General features: G+C 43.0%; 1 protein-coding gene across 4 annotated transcripts in view; it reads right to left on the reverse strand.

Moving 5' to 3' along the window:
* Positions 1-20,093, reverse strand: part of WAPL (WAPL cohesin release factor) — a 61,125-nt gene that overhangs the window by 29,079 nt on the left and 11,953 nt on the right. Inside the window, exons 1-3 of one of the 4 annotated variants that reach the window (XM_081913484.1) lie at positions 17,834-18,230; positions 12,532-13,052; positions 3,634-4,668 (exon numbers count right to left, since the gene is read on the reverse strand). In XM_081913484.1, coding sequence (XP_081769610.1) covers positions 3,634-4,668; positions 12,532-13,030 — 1,534 coding nt within the window. In that variant the 5' untranslated portion in view covers positions 13,031-13,052; positions 17,834-18,230. Of the gene's footprint in view, positions 1-3,633; positions 4,669-12,531; positions 13,053-17,757; positions 18,231-20,093 lie in introns of those variants that run through there. The other 3 variants (XM_081913485.1, XM_081913482.1, XM_081913483.1) reach the window with 3 other exon arrangements.

Genomic DNA, 20,093 nt, shown 5'->3' on the forward strand with positions numbered 1-20,093 from the left:
GCTTAAGAATAATCACATGAACATGAAAGCTGAAATCAAGTTATCAACTCATCAAGAACATACAGCACAACATTACATTACATAGTCCTGTCACAATCACATCATATAGAAACAGGTTTCTGCAAGTCTTATTAGCCAAGTCCTGATTTGTTAACACCTTCAGCTCCACCAAGTCCTGTGCCAGACAACGCAGGGAAGGGGTCTAATATTGCACTGCACTTTGAAAACAGACAGAAGCAGCAGGTCTAACCACTACTACCTACTCCAAAGCTCAGTGCACTATGAAAAACACCACCACCCTCCCTTTAGAGCCTTGCGCCTCCTTCCAAAAACTCAGCCTGGCACCTCACTTACCCAGCTTTGGGAAGGCAGCGGGAACATCAAATGCCTTCCCTCCCACCCACCCCTTCACTGCATGACAACACAGCCTGCAGGTTTCATGTCAAAGTACTCTTGCAGTCCACTCGGTATGAAAAGTTGGACTGCCCTGATCTAGAGATAGGGAAGTCTCATTGGCCCTTTTCTTTCTGTGGTTAGGGAAAGCAACGTAAACCAGACGTTACAATTGTCTTAGAAAGACATGTAAACCAAACAGGCTTGCAACAACTTACTAGTTCATAAAACAATTGGATTAATAATAGGAGAAAGATAGGATCATCATACAATAGTTATAATTAAACTACACACAACAGAAAGAAAATAAACTCAGAGGCCTGTTGAAAAACCTCCCATAGTGAAATTAATTGCTCCCATTTCAGGTATTAAAACCAGTTCAATAAATTATTATTACATTGGGGACAATCTGGAAGAGCTTTTTATCTGTGTAGTCCCATCCAAAAGCATGGAAGTCATTATTTGATACTGCAGTCATGAACATGTACAAGTGAGCCAGGCTCTTGGGTGTTCAGCTATTCTGATGTGCCTACTAAACATTACTCTATTCATGGTCATGGTTTTAAAAGCAACACTTTCACATACAAACCAACAATGAATCTCATTTCACTGTGTTCTCTCCAAGTTATCCACCTCTTTAATTCCATCATTCCTTTTTAACATCCGCACCAACGCAGATTCTTTGGCAGATTCACGAATCATGCATTAACTTAAATCTGCAATAACTTAAATCTTTAGCTAGAAAACGAACTTAACATTTAGGGATCAAATGTTTAGCACAGGGTTGACATTTAACAACCTCTAGGGGGGGGGGACAGTTCCTCTGGCCCAAGCAGAAGGCTTGCATTTGGGGGTGGTGCAAATGGGCAAAAATCCCTTCGATGGTAACCCTTCATATTTTACTACATGTTGCTCTGGAGGGGCTAGAACTTGCAAGTGGGCTTTTCCAGGTGCAGGGCACTGTTGCTTGGAAGGCGGGGGTTAAAAAGATACTCATGTGCAAACACAAGCAGTCAGTCATGCCAGCCTCGATCCTGGGTTTGTCAAACTGACTGGCTGTGCATTGGTCAAATTAAAGCACATTAATTAGAACAGTAAGAAAAACTGAATTTGTTGCAAGTTACAAATATGGTAGTCTTCTGAAAGCCACCATTCTTTTACAGAAGATTTACAGAGCACCACCCCAGGTCACAAGTGGGACGTTTCTCACCACATCAAATACAATAAATTCTGTAGCAATTCTGTGGCTGCTTGTGTGATCTGTGTGTTCCTGCTGAAAGCTGCCTACAGTAACATGAAGCTTGAAAGAAATTAGTTGTACCTTGGATCCCAAACACTCTGGAACTCTGACGTTTTGGCTCCCAAACGCCGCAAACCTGGAAGTGATTGTTCTGGTTTGTGAACGTTCTTTTGGAACCTGAACATCCGATGGGGCTTCTGATTGGCTGCATTTCCTGCAGCCAATCAGAGGCCATGATTTGGTTTTCAAACATTTTGGAAGTTGAATGGACTTCTGAAATGGATTCTATTCAACTTCCAAGGTATGACTGTATATAATCTATGTGGCTTAAATGGAAGAACAGTGAGAAGGAACAATCTGAGATAAGTTGCAAGGCACCACCTACCTAAGAAGAAAGGTTGACACCTACAATAGTGGAAAGCAAAGGGCCTCATTCCTGCCATTGCTATCAAGCAACCTTGTAATACCTCTGAAAATGGAGGCTCCCACTTACACAACACTATACTTTACTTCATGGCCATCTCATTTGACAATTCAATTACACTCAACAGCAACCCACCTACTTGACCATTAAGACACAAAATTCTGTTAGCAAGTTTACCACTTTAAAGCACTTTCAGGAATATTTAAATCCTCTAGTGGACTACTGTGTGAATTATTACTTCCTTCCAAGAATAACAGCACTCATATCATTATCTTTTCTAAATAAAATCTGCTTTTATATGGAGTTTCACTGAAAAGGAACAGGGAGTATTTTGGCTTTATAAGCATGAACCACCACCTCCAAGAAAAAGAGAGGTGAATATTTTGGGACTGGTTTTTGGGGGGAGACACTTGAGACCAGCTTTTTCGGAAGAGGAGCATACAAATAAGTGAGGACTTTACAAATATTATCCTTTAGCTACCCAAATAAAAACAGAGTTCACTTTCTCTTTGACAGAATCCAATCACCTATCTATGGCAAAGGAACACCATGCAAGCAATCTTCAATTCAACAAATTGCTGCAATGTTTAACATGGCAGAGTAAGGAAGATATGAGAGTTATCTGTTGAGAGGAGATCCATTCTAGCCTTGATATTTTTAGACTATGCTGGAGAACCAATAAGAGATAGAAGACTTCATTTTGAAATGTTTACAGGAAACACAGTCATCTTTGAAGTAGCTGGTTCATAATATGTCACTCTCCTCAATTCTCTTCTACTCTGTGATTAATTCATGTTTGTTTTGGCTAAAGCGACCATCACTACAATGATTAACCAGTTTATCTTGTCTGCCTTGCTGATCAAGCATTTCATGTGTTGTACTCCAATGGCCCAGTTTAGTTTTGGGAGACTCTGTAGTCAATGAATGAAACTACAGCAACTGCTTCCATTTATTTCACAGGACTACAGTTATCAAACAATTACTGGAGGAGGTGATCTTCATCAGCTTTCTATCTTAGGTCTGGGTGCCTGAAGATTTATAACCTCATATACTTCCACACACTCAAAATTAATGTAACTCACCACCTTGAATGTTTAAAAGTATATGTAAATAAAGGAAAGAGGTCTTGATTATTCAGATCTTCAGTCTGCATATTTACCAATCCATACCAAAAATAAAGATCAGTAACTTGATTTTATCAGAAAGGCACAATGCCATCACTAAGTTCAATTATTTGTTGTTGTTTTCAAAGACAGCCTAACACATACTACAATAAAAATCACATCAATTTCCTAATATTTTGATGAGACTTCACTGGAATTTCTGTGAAACAAGATCAGACCCTGTTGACTACACAAAGATGAAGCCACAGTTTCTCAATTCCACTGCAACAGAAAACTGCTTTGAATTAACCAGGTCAGAAGCCCTGAAGCTGACATGCAAAATGTGGGGGCCAGAAAGGGGGAGGAGAGAAAGAGAAAGATTCAGATTTCCACTCTTGGATTAATGAACCAAATTATTAACTATCAAACTGTAGCTATTAAATTGTGAAACAAGTGCAACAAATTAATGTTACCTGGGTTAGTGCTTGACTGACTGTCTTGTGAATAGTTCTCACTTCCATCAGAAGTGGACTGAAGTGAAGAGGATGGAGCTGCCCGGTTTCTTTTTTTATTGACTTTTCTTTCTAACGGCCGCTCTTCATCGTCATCTTCACTTTCACTCAAGTCATCAAAACCAAAGTATTTAATTTTGTAATTTGAGCTTCCAGATGTTCTAGAGCCGCCTTCACCACCCCCTCCTTCATCATTGTCGTCAAACCCAAAGAATTCTAATTTGACATCTTTTTTGGATTTGGTATTGCTAGGTCGAAATCTAGTTGTTGTCTTGGTTGTTGCCATGTCGGCTTTCTTTCTCAGACGTCCTGCTTCTCCCAAATCAGTAGGTGTAGATGTGGCATACTCATCAATACGATCCATAGTGTCTTGTATGGTAACATTACAAACCGACAAACATGATGGATGGAGAACAGTGTAGTCTCTAGTCCTTCCAGTCCCTCTAAAACTGGTCCCACTACTTAAAGCAACTTTTTTCACTGGGTTCACACCATCAGTATTTGAATCACTGTTTGCTTTGGCTAAAGGTTGAAGAGTGCCATCCAGTAGCTTATCAAAATTTGTTGTCCCCTGTGATTTTGTTTTGTTGGATCTACAGTATGTCCGACAATTACTTGGCCTGAGAACAGTTTGCATCAGTTCTTCGCTAATGGTTTCCTTTGGACTTTCCATATCTTCTTTAACCAGATATTCATCCTTGTTTTTTATCTCTGAAAGTGGTTCATCATCAAAACCCAACATATATTCTCCTCTTCGGGTATCCTCATTCTCATCTTCCCACTCATATAAGCCAGTCACTAATGATTCCTTTGTAAGTGACACTTCTGATGGAGAGTCTCTCTTCCCGATATGGGAGTCCCAAGAATCATGAGATTCCTTCATTTCAATATTGTACCCAGAGATTTCTGCTGTTTGAGCATTAATTATGTTATTGTCTTCAACATTCTTGTAGATGAAGTGACTGTTCTCACTGTCGTTAAAAGTCTGTACTGTATCTATAAAACAAATAGCAATAATTAAATATAGCTCATATTTTAAGTTTAACTGCATTTTATTTATACTTTACAAATAAATAGAGAAATATTCAACAAACAGCAATTTCCCAGTTGGGACACATTAACAAGACAGTTATTTGTTACTATTAGGTTCACTACAATATTACCCTCTGTTTTTTAGTGACACGAGACAATAATCAGGCCTGGGTACAGAACATATCTCCACCCAGGTGCAGGAGTCACTCCATAGCTGCAGTTTTTCTTCTGCAGCAAAACCAAACCAGCATTCACGTAACATGTCTGGAGTTTGCTGACTAAAGCTGCCACTCCACCCACTTTCATTACACTCCACCCGGGTTACCCAGTACAGTACCATGCCTCAATGTAAACTCAAGACAGGATTGCTATGGACCAGCCTCAGCCACATTCACAACTCTAATTGAATTCAAGTTACAGATCCTTTGACCAAGCCATGTTAACACTGTTTGGGATAGTACTAAACATAGACCAAAACCTATAAAGAGCAATGTTGGAATGGCAGGTCAGATCAAGTTACTACATTTAGTCAGAAGGTTGCAAAATAAATTATAAAGTGATGCGTCCAATGTGTATCATCTGTTCATAATAGGTTCAATACCTACAAACAGCTTAGCATTTCATTAGCTGTGTACTAGAAATTTCTGTATTCAATCTTCCAGTATTAAGCACAGCTTATCCACTAAATACTCTAGAAGTTTTCTTGCTCCTTTAAACAAATTAAAATTTGCATAAAAGGAAGTAACTGCAGTTACTGTCATAGAATTATAGAGTTGGAATGGACTCCCGAAGGTGTTCTAATCCAACCCCCTGCAATGCTGGAATATGGAGGTGGCCCTATGGGAACTGAACCCATGTCCTTGGCATTGGTTCACTACGTCAGGTACTGCATTGAAATCTTTAAATGCCTAGGTTCAAATCTCTGCTCAGCCATGATGCATTGTAGATGCGATTCCAACAGGTCACTTTCTACTCATTCAACCTCAGTTAACATTTTTAACAATGTTTGCAGGAACAATGGCCTGCTTCACAGGACTGTTGTGAAGGCTAATAAGTATTAAATCAATGTATAAGCAGTGCTTTAACTAAACCTAATGAGCCCATTATATGTGGCCTTCTGACTTCTTTCCTAGCCACTGTAAACTGAGGTATTTGCAACACTCATCAAGTTTATTCCTGCAGAAAATCCACACAATGAAGCCAACTAAATATAATAGAAGGATAGTAGAAACAGTTTGATAAAGATAAGCAGTTATTCTCCTACCCCACAAGACCTAAAAGACTGCAGACAGTTCTAGCTATTCTCTCCAGTTTTGCTTTTGTTACACTTCTCATAAACCATCAGTCCCCCCTTTTTTTTTTTGCCTATGGCTCTGACCCACGAAAACAACTAGAAATATAAGTGGGTTTTTCCTGCTTTACTCCTCTCTTCTGCTAAGTGCCCCATATACTGCAAAACGTCACTTCTGAAGATGACATGGGTAAGCTGGACACCCCCACCCCACGACCAATTGAATTCAAGTCTGCATCTGTCCTTTTCAGTTGAAGCAGTCAGAGAAATCAGCAGAATCATGGACCATTCATGTTCAATTTACACTGTTCTCTTTTGTGAAGGTAGAGAAGTGAAGGGGAAAGTCCTCAAATAAAACCTAGGTTGTGGAATTTCCTTCTGGAAGAAGTTTGCCTTGTTGAATTTTAAGTACCAGGTCACACACTTTGCTTTTTTTAGAGCCTTTAAGGTTGCAAACAAAGTTTTGTTCCCTACTGTTTTATCATTTATTCTTATTTTTAGACTTGCTTTTTAACTACTCACCTAGTCACCACTGGCGACAAAGAATTTCATCCAGGCAAATGAGCAGGCTGCCAGAGGAAGAGAGGAGTACTGCCCTGACAGCCTGCTATGTTTCTCTGCCATATAATCTTAAAATATGTGCCAAGCTCATCTCATTAAAACTTGCAGCTGAATTACACATTACCATCTTTATGATGGAAGGTGCAGAACCAAGCCTGCCATTACCTACACTTGAGTACAGGAAAAGAGCTTTCTGCTGGTGGGCAATACAGGGTCGGCTGCCTCCATCAGCCATGCTCCTCTACTTACTAAAGGGAGACAAAAATGTCATGAGAAATCTCAAATCAGTCCTGCTATTGGCTATGTTCCTTGCCCATGCTGGTAGCAGGCAGCTCTCCAGAGGAAACCTACCTCTGCCAGGGATGAAGCCATTGGGGAAGGAATACTGCCCACTTACACGTAACAGGGAGCTTCTGCTAGAGTGAACAGGCATGGTGGGGAGGGATGGTGTAAGGTGGCACAACCACTGGGGACTAGCCCAGCCCCTTGTGCTGAAGACTAGCATCAGTCACCAGATGTTGCCTGTATTATGTGCCTACTCTCCTTCTCTAATACAGATCCTCATGAAGAACATGAAGCATGAGATGAGAGAATTGTATGTGCACTACTTAAATGACTGGATTCTGCTTTTTCAAAGGGTCTGCTTCTGCAATGTGTATGGTAACCATGCTTTGTCTCTATTCCTTATGTTGTAATTAGCATACTGTTTTACTGTCTTTGGCAGTCTTTATTTGGTTCTTTATTTGTACCAATTCAAGTAACGCTTCTTCAAACTGATGAATGGTCACTCGCCTCTAGTAAACAACTACATGTTTTGCAAGTTTTGAGCTGAATTCAAAGTGCTTATGTTGTCCTGAATAGCCTGGGACCCAAATATCTTAGAGAATGTCTTTCCCAAACCAAGCTGTCCTGCTTTAAAATAAGCTAAAGAGGCTTTCGTGGTGATTCCTGCAAGTGATGAGGTACAAGGGTCTATATCAGAGCTTTTTCAGTGTCAGTTCCAAAACTTTCAAATGATCTCCCCAATGAAGTGCATCTTACTTTTGGAGATGAGGAAGTCTAATTTGTTGAAATCAGTTTGTACAGTACCGTATTGGTCCGAATATAAGCTGCACCCGAATATAAGCCGCACCTTTAAAATTAAAGGAGGGGGAGAGACATAACCCGAGGAGGAGTGGGGGCCAAGGGGACAGCGCTTTCACTCCACTGCCAGCAGCAGTACTTCCAGAGGGTCAGCACCACCATAGCCCCTGACGGAATGGGCAGAGAGAGGTGGAGGCTGGTGGGACTCACACGCCCCTCAGCAGCAGCCAGGCAGCACCTCAGGCTAGTGCCAGTCCCAGCACACGGGCTATATATCCTGTTCCTCCTCCTAGCAGACCCCGCTCGCTGCCTTGTCTGTGCTCCTTCCTTCCTTCCTTCCTTCCTTCCTTCCTTCCTTCCTTCCTTCCTTCCTTCCTTCTCCTCCTCGCCGCCTTCTGGCTCCCTCTCAGGGACCCCCTTTGGTGCGCCACCATCTTGGGAGCCGGCCCAGCCAAAACCAGGCAACATCCGGGGACAAGCCTGCTCCAAGCCAATTTTTGTTTATGAATATAAGCCACAGATAACCCTACTTTCCTCACAAATCTCCAACTATTCCACCCTCACTTCATCACATATAGGCTTCAAAACATTCCAAGTCAACAAGTGTAGCATGAAGCTTTCAGAACATGCTTACTGATAAATTAAGAAGAGTACCTACATTTACATGGCAAATTCATGTTCTATGAAAAAGCTATCAGCCAAGTGTCTAAAATATTTCAAGATCACAAACAGTTAAACTGAAGCTTCACTACAACTTCTACCAACAGTGGTAATCAAACAAAACTCTCCGCACTGCTTGTGCTCTAAAGCAGAAATGCAATGTCAATTCTCATGAATTCAGCAGTAGAGCTCTTTAAGGATGAATGCTGTTGACAAGAGCATTTAGCTTGCTACTTCTGCTTTGTCCTTTGACTATTTCCTACCACGTTTACCAAAATTGCTTCTTTGCTGGGTGAGCTGTTGCTCTAATCTTTATGTAACCTTTCCACAGCCTTCTTATCTAGAATCCTTCCAACAGATGTTCCCTTTAACCACATCCTTACCAGGACAAGCTTGTGTTTTATACAGATAATAAATGATATTTAATAGGAAAGGGAGGCTTCAAGGAATATCATGATTTTATAGGACTATAAATTAGAATCATAAAATGAATTAGGGAAAACTGGCACCACTATGCATGTCTCTGCTGTATTACTACTTGTAAAGGGCAGAAAAGATAATATAACCATCCTTTAAGCAAACTACCAACTGTATCATCAAGATAAGTTTTCCAAAGTGACCAAACAGAACCATTACAGGGTTTTTGAGGAATTCAAGTAAAAAAGGAAGAGAGTTAGAACATGTGCCTGTAAAGAGTTGTCTCAGACTACATTTGTAAAGGTCTGGGTAAAACAGGCACTAACTACCAAAGAACATGCACTACTCATGAAAGAATAGTTTATACTCAAAAAAGGGATCTGACACTTAGTACCTGACAGTCAAAGTCTGCAGCTACAGAAAGGGGGAAAGGATAGCCCTACACGCATTGTCCTTCTTCCCTCTTTATTTGGCATGGCACCTACATACTTTCATTTCACCTGCATAAGGAGAGCAAACTCCTTCAATCAGCTGTTGTTCATAAACTCATCCAGCTCTGGAGAGAGGAAAAGCATGGAAGATCATGTGTAATAGTACAAAAGCTTTCAATTAGTATGGCATTTCATTAGCAGAGCTCAAGCTTCTATCAGGATGCAAACATTAAGAACCTCCTCCCAACTACTACTCATGATTGCACACACCAGAGCGTTATCAAGAAAGCCAGAAGGCAAGATCAAACCCTCTTCATATGCACATAAAAATCATCCTAGCACTTCTGAACACAAGATCTCTCTGAAATATAAAGAGGTTCTGCTGGTTCTATAGATCAGAGATAGCTATGCTGTGCCTCTCCAGGTGTTTATGGACAACTCTCATCATCTCTGGCCAATGGCCATGGCATCTGGGGCTGATCAAAAGTTAGGCAACGTGTTCTAGATTTTGTGTTTTTGGCTTTGTAGCTGCAAGAGCTATTAGCTTGTACTATCAACTGGAGGAGGCAACATTTACAAAAGTTACATAAATCATTATATTACTGTGCATCTCAGCGTCACATTGATTACAACATCTCTAATCATAACTCACATCCCTATTAAAAAAACTGTATACATAGCGGCTGCATTTCTGCATCATGCTAAACCAAAGCTCAGTGCAATGTGAATTAGAAGAAACAAGCAGCAACAAACTGCAAGCTTATTTACTTCCCTCTCTTTTCCTCCCATGTGTCTGGACTTCGGAAGGAGTTCAGAAGTGTTTGTTTCAAGCTTTGATTAACCAGAGCTTGCCATGCCATCTGGATCCAGAACTGTCATCAATCTTAACTATGTTTAGTAGAAACAAACCTGCCTCAATAACTACTGTTTGAAGGTGACTTGTTTGAAACTAATCATAGCTAAGCAGGTTTGTTGGTCCAGAATCCCGACAATTGAAGAAAGATAGAACATTTTTCATGTACGCAACAACAGCAGCAAGGATACTACTCGCTAAGAACTGGAAAACTCAAGATCTACCCACACTGGAAGAATGGCAGATGCAACTGATGGACTATATGCAACTGGCGGAGATGACTGGCAGAATCCGAGACCTGGGAGAAGAAAGGATTGAAGAAGATTGGAAGAAATTCAAGACCTACCTGCAGAAATATTGTGACTTAGTGGAATGTTAAGAAGGATGCTTGGTTATAAATAATTGGCCATCATTAAAATAGATTAAGAATTGATATTTAAGCATGTGGTTATAGATTTGGAAATAAGAGGATAATTTGCTTGACAAAATTTATTAAAGATGTAAATGGGAGCGGGAGACGTGAGGAAGCTCAAGAATATTATGAAACTTTGTTAAAACAAAGCAATAATGTTTATTATTATTGTATTTTCTTTCTAAAAATCTTAATAAATATTTATTAAAAAAAAAAAACAGAATCCCGACAATTGAACATGTCCATCTTCTGTATTTCTCCTCTAGGATGGACAAGAGTATGGTGGGGGGAAGCAAGCTCATTGTGATTTGTTCCTACTAAATTTTGGTTTAGGATGACATGCAAACAATGCCAAATTGACAGTCAAGCAAGTGACCCGCTTTTAAAAATGAATTAGAATCTTCAGTCTTGGACATAAGAGCACAGTAGAGCCCTACTAACTTAAAATATTCCATAACTCTCTGTCTGAAATTTAAGCTGCTGAGGGGGTGACATTTTGTGAGATGCCAGACTTCAAGTGCCCAACTATGCATTTAGGAAAGTAACAAATGTTGTAATTTCCTAGATCACAGCTTATGTGACCAGATTTAGAGATCGTATACTGTAATCATATAATATATGTGTATACTATCTTAATTTGATTATCTATGCAGGCACATGCTTAGTGAATGAACACTTGTTGTTTTATCAAGTATTTCAGGAATCCAGATGAGTATTACTCTGTGGGATTTAATTTGAGCACACCAGAGATTTCTGGTAAACATGATCTGTTTTTCTTCAATTCTTGAGCAGGTGGATTTTGCTAATGAGTATTATTGCTCTATGATTTTCAAATGAACCTCATCTCCTATTATACCTTTGGTCTTTTATCCAACTTTTAGCCACATTTTCAGAAACTAGTAACATTAAAATACAGGTAATTACACCCCTTACAGCTATGTATAAAATGCAAAAGAAGTTGCACATTATGCCAAGTGAGCAAAACAGAAGCACAAGCAAGTCAGTTTTGTGCTTTCCTTGCTTCTGCAGTAACATACAAAGTGCAGACCCCCTGATCTCATAAGAAGTGATTTACATGTTCTATTTTGTAGGGAGGATACTTAAGTCCCTACTCTGCATGTTACCAAAAAGACAGCAAAAACAGTAACATTCTACCTCTAATACTTCCCTCTAATTTTGCAAATCTGGTTTTTCCTCACAACAGCAGGACAGGGCTTGTCACCTGACAGGGCAAAATAAGTTCATTAAAATGTTTATGGGAGTTATGGGGGGTTGGCCATTGGTTTGCCACTTAATGTAACATTAAGTGGCATTCAAGTGCTGTTCTTTTTAAACTATTTTTAAGCCTTGCACCACTCTTCAGGATCTCTGCAGCCTCACCCGTAAGCTAAGACATCCTGGGGTATGTGCCAAGCAAAAAGCCAAACTTCTGCAACTGCCCCCTCCCAGGACATTTCTTCTGCTCCACTCCAATTTTAGATTTTTCACTTCATCCACAAATGGCTAAAAAATATCAGCCCTAGTTTCAATCACATTTCTGTTTTTCTTACTTCTCTAATATACAAAGTAGACATTTTGACATTTATGCAGAGATCTTGACATTTCTACATCACTATAGAGGTGCCTTAAAAATAATAAAGGAAAGAACAAAAGCAACCATAGAGCACTTGTCATAAAAGTTATTTTAATCTTAAAAGCTAACACACTACTTAATCACACATAAGTTGGCAGAGCCATTGTAACGGGAGGAATTCATCATTGTTTGGGCAACTTCCACTCATACTGGGTGCGGATTCACCTTTCCCTCCTCCGCACTGCACACCTCCAAAATGTGCTCCAGAAGATCCCTCAACCAATTCCTTGCTTCCCTGACCTTCAACTTGAAGCTAGTGAGCACAAATTTATTAAACGTTCCAACTTGCAAATATGTGAAGTTTATGAAACTTCATCTCTCACAACCAGAAATCCCTACGCATAAGCCCATGCCATGGAACAATTAAAGTAGAGGATCTGATAAGCATCTGAATCTGAAAGAAAACATTATTTGGTCAAAAGAGCGGCCAACTTGCATGGCTGACTTTAGTTGTTAACTCTGAAATTAACTATTATCCAAGCTTACCTGCCATTACAGTGTTAACACTGCTGCTTTTGAGGTCACCATCCTCCATATTTCTGTTTGAGTTCTTCTCTTTTAATCCATGAACAGCATTCTCGAAAGACACACATTTGCTGGACAAAATATCTTCACTGATTGACTGAGTAATTTTGCTATTAGATTCAAGTACAGAAGAGAAGTCGCCAGACTGAGATGGTTCAACTGACTCCAACTGAGAAGAACCTTTAGGTTGTGACACATTCTTTGAAGATACTGGCAGGGATTCTTCATCACTGTCAAATCCAAATGGGTCTTCTATTGCTTCCTCTTCTATTTTGGGTTTCTTAGGAATTTCAGAAATGTCTGGCTTTATGTTGGGCCTCTTCTGTCCTAGCTTGGCCATAAAGGTAGTTTCTCCCCATTTTGTACTAAGAGTAGTCCGTTTGTTGGAAAAAACTTCATCAAATTTTGAACTGCCATTGCCCCCTTTCCTGCTATACGTCTTCCCAAATCTGGATGTCATTTTGACAACTGTTTCATATTCTCTGTAGAAACAAAAAAATGAGTATCTTTTAGAATACAATTTTTACTACATTTTATTACATTAAGAGTTACACACAGAAGCAACTTTCAAATAAACAATAATTACAAGAAGCAATACTCATGGCACTTTTACAGAATATCAGCTAAAGCAGGGCTGTCTAACCTGTGACCTTTCAGACATTAATGAACTATAACTTCCATCAGACCCATCAGGAATGATGGGAATTGTAATTCAGAACCTCTGGGGGGCCACTGGTTTAGCTGCCACCAACCTAAAATAACACAAGTTATGGATAAAAATTTAAGTTTGTCATCTTAAAATATTTTTCACACTACATTCACAGACTGCATCTGACATTAGGGTGGTTTTTTTGGGGGGATGCATAGTTAAGCTCCCTTTCAATTGTTTAGGTAAAGGTACCCCTGCCCGTACGGGCCAGTCTTGCCAGACTCTAGGGTTGTGCGCTCATCTCACTCTATAGGCCGGGAGCCAGGCCTGTCCGCAGACACTTCCGGGTCACGTGGCCAGCGTGACAAGCTGCATCTGGCGAGCCAGCGCAGCACACGGAAACGCCGTTTACCTTCCCGCTAGTAAGCGGTCCCTATTTATCTACTTGCACTTTGATGTGCTTTCGAACTGCTAGGTTGGCAGGCGCTGGGACCGAGCAACGGGAGCGCACCCCGCCGCGCGCGTCCCTTTTAACCCTCTTCAATTGTTTACATGATCTTGTTTGTTTTTATACTACTGATGACATGCCATTCATATTAGAAAGTATTCGCATCAAGCCTTAAAGGCAAATTTTCTACCCAAGGTAGACTGCAGCTGAGGCAGAAGGGAAGGCAGGACCACTCCACTAGCTCTGCAGATGTTTTAGGTTTCTTCTCTCACTGAACTGTTGCCATCTAAGCTGGTTGTTATAAGAACCCAACAACATCAAGAAGCGGTTCTTGTGCTTGCTAGTTTCCATCTTCCCTCCTCAACACTTTTGCCTTGTGTGTCATGAGGTCAGAGACTACTTTTTAAAAAAGATTATCTACAAGCTGTCCTGGGAGGCTTTTTGGTTGATGAACAGGGCAAGAATGCTTTAAATTTATGAAGTTAAACCACAGGAGTGGGGGGAAGGGGACATAGCTCATAGGTTATGGGTACAGGCTTCTGCTTCTGACCACAACACTTTGGGGGGGCTGCTGCTTCTAAAATGATTAACACCAGTGGCTCACTCCATGACTCTGATGCTACAACCGTAAACGGCTTTAATCATCAATGACAGCACAGCCTGTTCTCCTTGTGGTTTAAACCACAGCCATAATATTAGCTCTCCTCTTAGCAGTAAATGGCCCATGCTTCAACCATGATATGGAATCAAAACACTATTTGGGGCTCTTATCTTAACAGTGAGTCTCTTTGTAGTTTTCCTAAGAACTTGGGACACCAAGTATACTGTTTTAATAAACATTCCTGAACCTCCTAACAGCTGATAAAACTACTGACTGTGACCACAGTGCATCCTACTGAAATTTCAAAAACAAAACATCCGAAGACTCAATATTTTGAGTGGGGGAAAGAATTTCTTATCAGCATGGAAGACAAACATTCTGCTAAATAGAAAAAAGCTTATGTTTCAATATACCAGGTAAGTATTTCAACATACAAAATTCAAGACACAAAGCTTGTACAAGAGAAAACTGCAAAAAAACCCTATTAACTGTTAATCCCATTTTACATACATACATATTAAGTAGATTAATGTTATTTTCAGTATTTCATTTTATTTCTGCCTATAAGGTAGCAACTGTGGCAACCTGTCTTTCGGTTTATGTCCCATTCACGGGTGTAGCCAGGATTTTTGTTAGGGGGGTCAGAACCTCAGTTAGTTAAGTATTTTTATTGATTTTTTGTTGATTGGGGGAGCAGCTGTCCCCCCCCCCCGCTACACCCATGGTCCCATCTCAATCAAAGCACATAATTCCCTACAGACCCACACACAACTAATTCAGTGTTTGCAAAAACAGCCACAGATTCAAATTGTCTAGAACAGTTCTGTAGAATGTAATAGAGTAGACAAAATAAAGTATAATGTATTGATTGATTTGTTATCAAGCCACGAAAAGCATCCCTAACAACTAAAATCCTGATATTCCATGTATTGTACATTGTTCAGGAATACCCTAACGCTGTGGATCTCATCCTCTCAAACATAGGCATCCTTACGCCCACAAGACTAGAATAAGATTGTTTTATAAACGCTGTTGCCCTTATCATAAGATTTGTTTCTTTTTAAAACCCTATTGTCATTTTAATTCTTCAAACTTTTTAAAGTTGCTATTTGAAATATGTGGAATATTTTATTAAGCGAGGGTAGATTTATTACTAGACCATCTAATTATATATGCATACATACTGTACTACAAAATGCTGGTGAAAGGGGCAATTCAAATATGACCTGTACTGGTCTCGCCCAGTATCAGTATTGATACACTGGTGCAACTTGTCAACTTATGCTATAGGGGTGGTTAATAATAATAATAATACGGTAATTTATTTATACCCTGCCCATCTGGCTGGGTTTCCCCAGCCACTCTGGGCGGCTCCCAACAAAATTAATGATGATAATCATAATAATAAAGCGATAAAACATCAGACATTAAAAACTTCCCTAAACAGGGCTGTCTTCTAAATGTCAGATAGTTGTTTATTTCCTTGACATCTGATGGGTCTTCCACAGGGTGGGTACCACTACCGAGAAGGCCCGCTGGCTGGTTCCCTGTAACCTCACTTCTCGCAGTGAGGGAACCTCCAGAAGGCCCTCAGACCTGGATCTCAGTGAATGATGGAGGTGGAGACGCTCCTTCAGGTATACTGGGCCGAAGCCGTTTAAGGCTTTAAAGGTCAGCACCAACACTTTCAATTGTGCTCAGTAATAGTATTACTTGCTAAAGAACAAATTACATTCAGCCACACACACCAGTTTTTAGAACAGCATCTTGCATAATTGCCTGGTAAATAACTTGTTTTACTTTACTGTGAAGATGGGGAAACCTGCAGCCCTCCAGATGGACTCCAACTCCCATGAGTCCAAGTCAACAAAGACCCATAGTGACTGATGATGAGAGTTGTACCGCAGCAAGGTTTGGAGGGCCACAGGCTTTCTATCCCCACCCTACAATTTCATTTGATTAGACTAGGAATTATTTAAGTTCAAAACACCGAAGTTGATCTAAAGTTCTGAATCAGATCAAGCACACTATGAAAAAAACTAGCCTTGAAATTTTTGCAACTGAAGCACCTTCCCCTTTCTGCCTTCTACTCTTCCAAGAGTGCTTCAGTTTTACTTTGCAGCTCACAACCTAGCCCTTTCATATTCTTTGCTGACCACTAAGATATTAGTTAAGGCTGGGACAGTGAAAAAGAAGATCACAGAATATAAATGTGCAAAGTTTACTACATCATCAAGTATTAATGCTACGCTCATATGGTTGTTCAAAAAGTTATATCGAAAGCCACCTGATCAATCATTTTAAAGATAGCCTGCCTCAAGGGCCTTAATGTATTTTCCTGCACTGCTTCTCAGATCATGAAATGCGGCCTCCCCCCTTTTAACTTAAGGCACGGGCGATGGTGCCTTATGACGGCAATGGAGGGGCCGGAGGATGAGGATACCGTGTCATCCCGAACGAAAACACCAAGTTAATGGAAGATGTCGTCATTTCCCTTCCGGTTTTCTCATGGCTGTTACCGTCCTCCCGCCTCGCTCCCCACCCACCCATGTAACTTGCAAGAGAGCAGACAGCGCCAGCGCGACCATAGGGGAAAGCGGGGAAACAGGGAGCCACTGCGGCCACTGTTTCGGGACAGGGACCCCTCCGAATAATAACGGGAAGGGGGGGAGGCCCTGAACCCGAGGCGGCGTCCAAGCCGCACCCTAGTCCGAGCTGGGGGAGGGAGGATACAGGACCACACGAGAGAGCTTGGCAGGAGTTCGTACTTTGGGCAACAGCCCCCCGAGATCGGGAGCATCCCGAGCCGAAGCGGGCCGTTCCGGGATGAGGCCAAAGTCGCCTCCTCAGCACTTACCCCGGAAGAGGCCTCGGCGCTAGGAGTCGACGCCTCTCTCGGATTCCGACCCACCTGATCGCCCCAAGGCCCCCCTCGCTCGCAACCGCCCCGGATCTCGATTGGGGGCGACGGGAAGGGAGGGGGGAGGAGAAACGCAGGGCGGCGGGTTAAGACCCTCGAAATAAGCAGGTCGCAGGAACCGATTCGCCGCGCACGTCTCCTCGGGAGTCACTTGCGCCGCGGTCCGCTAGGAACCGAGTCCTCCTGCCCGAGGTTGCAGCCCCCGATCCCGGTTGCGTGCCAGGGGGGGCAACCGGGGAGGAGTATTTTTTAAGCTTTGGGAGGGGGTAGGGAGAGAAGATCCCTTGCTTGGTGTTTATAGTCACAGAAACGCAGGCCATCCAGGCTTCGGGGTTAACGCCTCCACCCTCCCCCTCTCCTTATGTACACACACATATTTATCTACGGATTCCCTCCCGGCTTCATCCTCGGGGCCGCCTCGCCTTCTGCGGCCTTGCGAGGCTTCCCGTCGTGTCGGAAAGCGAGGAAGAGAAAGCAGGCCGCCGCCGCCTCCTCCTAACCCAGCGCCGGAGAGCCCGGCATAGGCCTCCGGGAGTTCGCTCGGCCTCTCTCTAATTCTCCACACTTACCACAGCGAGGCCGAGGAAGCGAGCACACAAACGCACAACCACAACCGAGAAACGGAAGGGGAGGGGGGAACGAAACCTGCCGGGGTAGGTGGAGAGGGACGGGGGTGGCGGGGCCTCCGCCGGCTTCGCTCCCAACGGCCGGGCTCCCGGGCTCTCTCCTTCCTGCCCTCGCTCGGTGCCTTCGGGCGACGCCCCCGGGGCCTCGGGCTCCTCCGGCCGCCTCTCCTCACAGGCCGCCCGGGCTAGAGCGCCGGCCTCGCGTCCTGGCAGGAGCCGCCGAGCCGCCGCCACCACCGCCGCCGCCTCCTCCTCCGGCTGCTGCTGCTGCGCCGCCGCTTCCTCCGCGCCGGGATTCTCGCTGCCTCCGCCGCTGCTGCTACTACTAGTGCGGCTGCTCTTTGAACAGGGCCCTGGACCATCTCTCCGCCATTTGCCCCCCGCTCCTTCCGTCACTGCGCTCACACACTCGGCCTCCCTCCGTCGCCGCCGCCGCCGCGGCCAATCACGGCCCGCGTTGCTCAACCGACGAGCCGGGCGACGTCGCGCATGCGCCGCCGCCGGCCGCGTTCGGGCGCCCCCGCGAGTGCGCGCGCGCGCCAGCCAGCCGAAGGGCTGATAGGATATGTAGTTGGTGTTCCGTCTGGCTGGTTGTAGCTCCTTTCCTCGCCCCCTGCTCCTCCTCGCACGCGCACAGTCATGGTGACTTCCCTTTTTGGGGACGCGTTTTGGAGCCTCTGGAGAGTTCTGCAAACCGCAGCAGTGCTGACTCAGTGGCCCAAGGGCTCCCTTGACAGCTTACCTACTTAATATCCCCTGTTTTTTGCGGTCTGGCTGTTGGATGCGTTGCTTTTTATTGAGTTTGAAATGGGTTGTTGCTCTGGTTTGCGGGAAGGACCCATGGGGTAAAACAGGGGTAGGCAACCTAAGGCCCATGGGCCACAAGCAGCCCATGGGGGTTGTTTAACCGGCCCACGAGCCACCCCCAAACCGAGCCACCTGCACGGCAAGTCCCCTTGCACTGCGCTAAACCGGTGCAACTCGCTACCGCGGTGCCAGAAATCATTTCTGTGCACATTCAGACGCCGAAAATTGTGTCTGTGCAGACGCAGATGCCAGGAATCGCAGCCGCGCACGCTCACAATCCGGCCCACAGGGATCTCCGCTGGAGTGAACCGGCCCAGGCGAGGTAAACCTTGCTGACCTCTGGGTTAAAAGCAGCATGCAAACAACAACAAGAATTTTATTATTTATACCCTATCCATCTGGCTGGGTTTCCCCATCCGCTCTGGGCGGCTCCCAACAGATTACTAAAAGCATGATAAAACATCAAACATTAAAAACTTCCCTAAACGGCTGCCTTCAGATGTCTTCTAAATGTCAGAAAGTTGTTTATTTCCTAGACATCTGATGGGAGGGCATTCCACAGGGTGGGTGCCACTACCGAGAAGGCCCTCTGCCTGGTTCCCTTTTTAACTTCACTTCTCGCAGTGAGGGAGCCGCCAGAAGGCCCTTGGAGCTGAACCTCAGTGTCTGGGCCGAATGATGGGGATGGAAATAACAACAACACATACCACACCACCAGGGCCAGATTAAGACCTGTAGAGGCCCAAAGCACTTCAAAGATTTTGGTTCCCCTATATATATCTATTTCAAAATACAGTCATACCTTGGGTCCTGAACACCCTGGAACTCGGATGTTTTGGCTCTTGAATGCCACAAACCTGGAAGTGATTCTTCCAGTTTGCAAACATTCTTTTGTAACCCAAATGTCCAATGGGGTTTCTGCAGCTTCTGATTGGCTGCAGGAGCCAATCAGAAGCCACAATTTGGTTTTCGAAAATTTTGGAAGTTGAATGGACTTCCGGAATGGATTCCATTCAACTTCCAAGGTACAACTGTATAAACAATATTAAACCATAAAATACAATTTTATTTTTTCAAAATAAAAAAACCTACAGTAAGATGGAAAATGTTTCTTTTTCTATATTTGTATAAATAATGTTTATTTTCAGCTGAACCACATGGTCCATGGTAAATCTGGCATTGGAAAATGTCTGTGGTGTTTCCCTTCCCTTGATGCCTTAATTATGTGCTTAATATTTAATCCAGCCCCAAACTTCTGATTGTTCTCTTGTCTCCAAATGCACAAGCTTCTACTGCCATTTAACTCCTTTTCTTCCTGTGGTTTGGTTTTAGTGTGGACCAATATTGTATATAGTCTGATTTTCTAGCCTAGCAACGTAACTCAGTCAGTAGAAGAGACTCTTGATCTCAAGAGTCCTGGTCAAAATGGAGAACATCCAGTAATGGGCAAGGGCAAGCTGTTTAAGAACTCT

This window comes from Podarcis melisellensis, assembly GCF_964234715.1.
Source record: "Podarcis melisellensis genome assembly, chromosome: 5".
Taxonomy (NCBI): Eukaryota; Metazoa; Chordata; class Lepidosauria; order Squamata; family Lacertidae; genus Podarcis; species Podarcis melisellensis.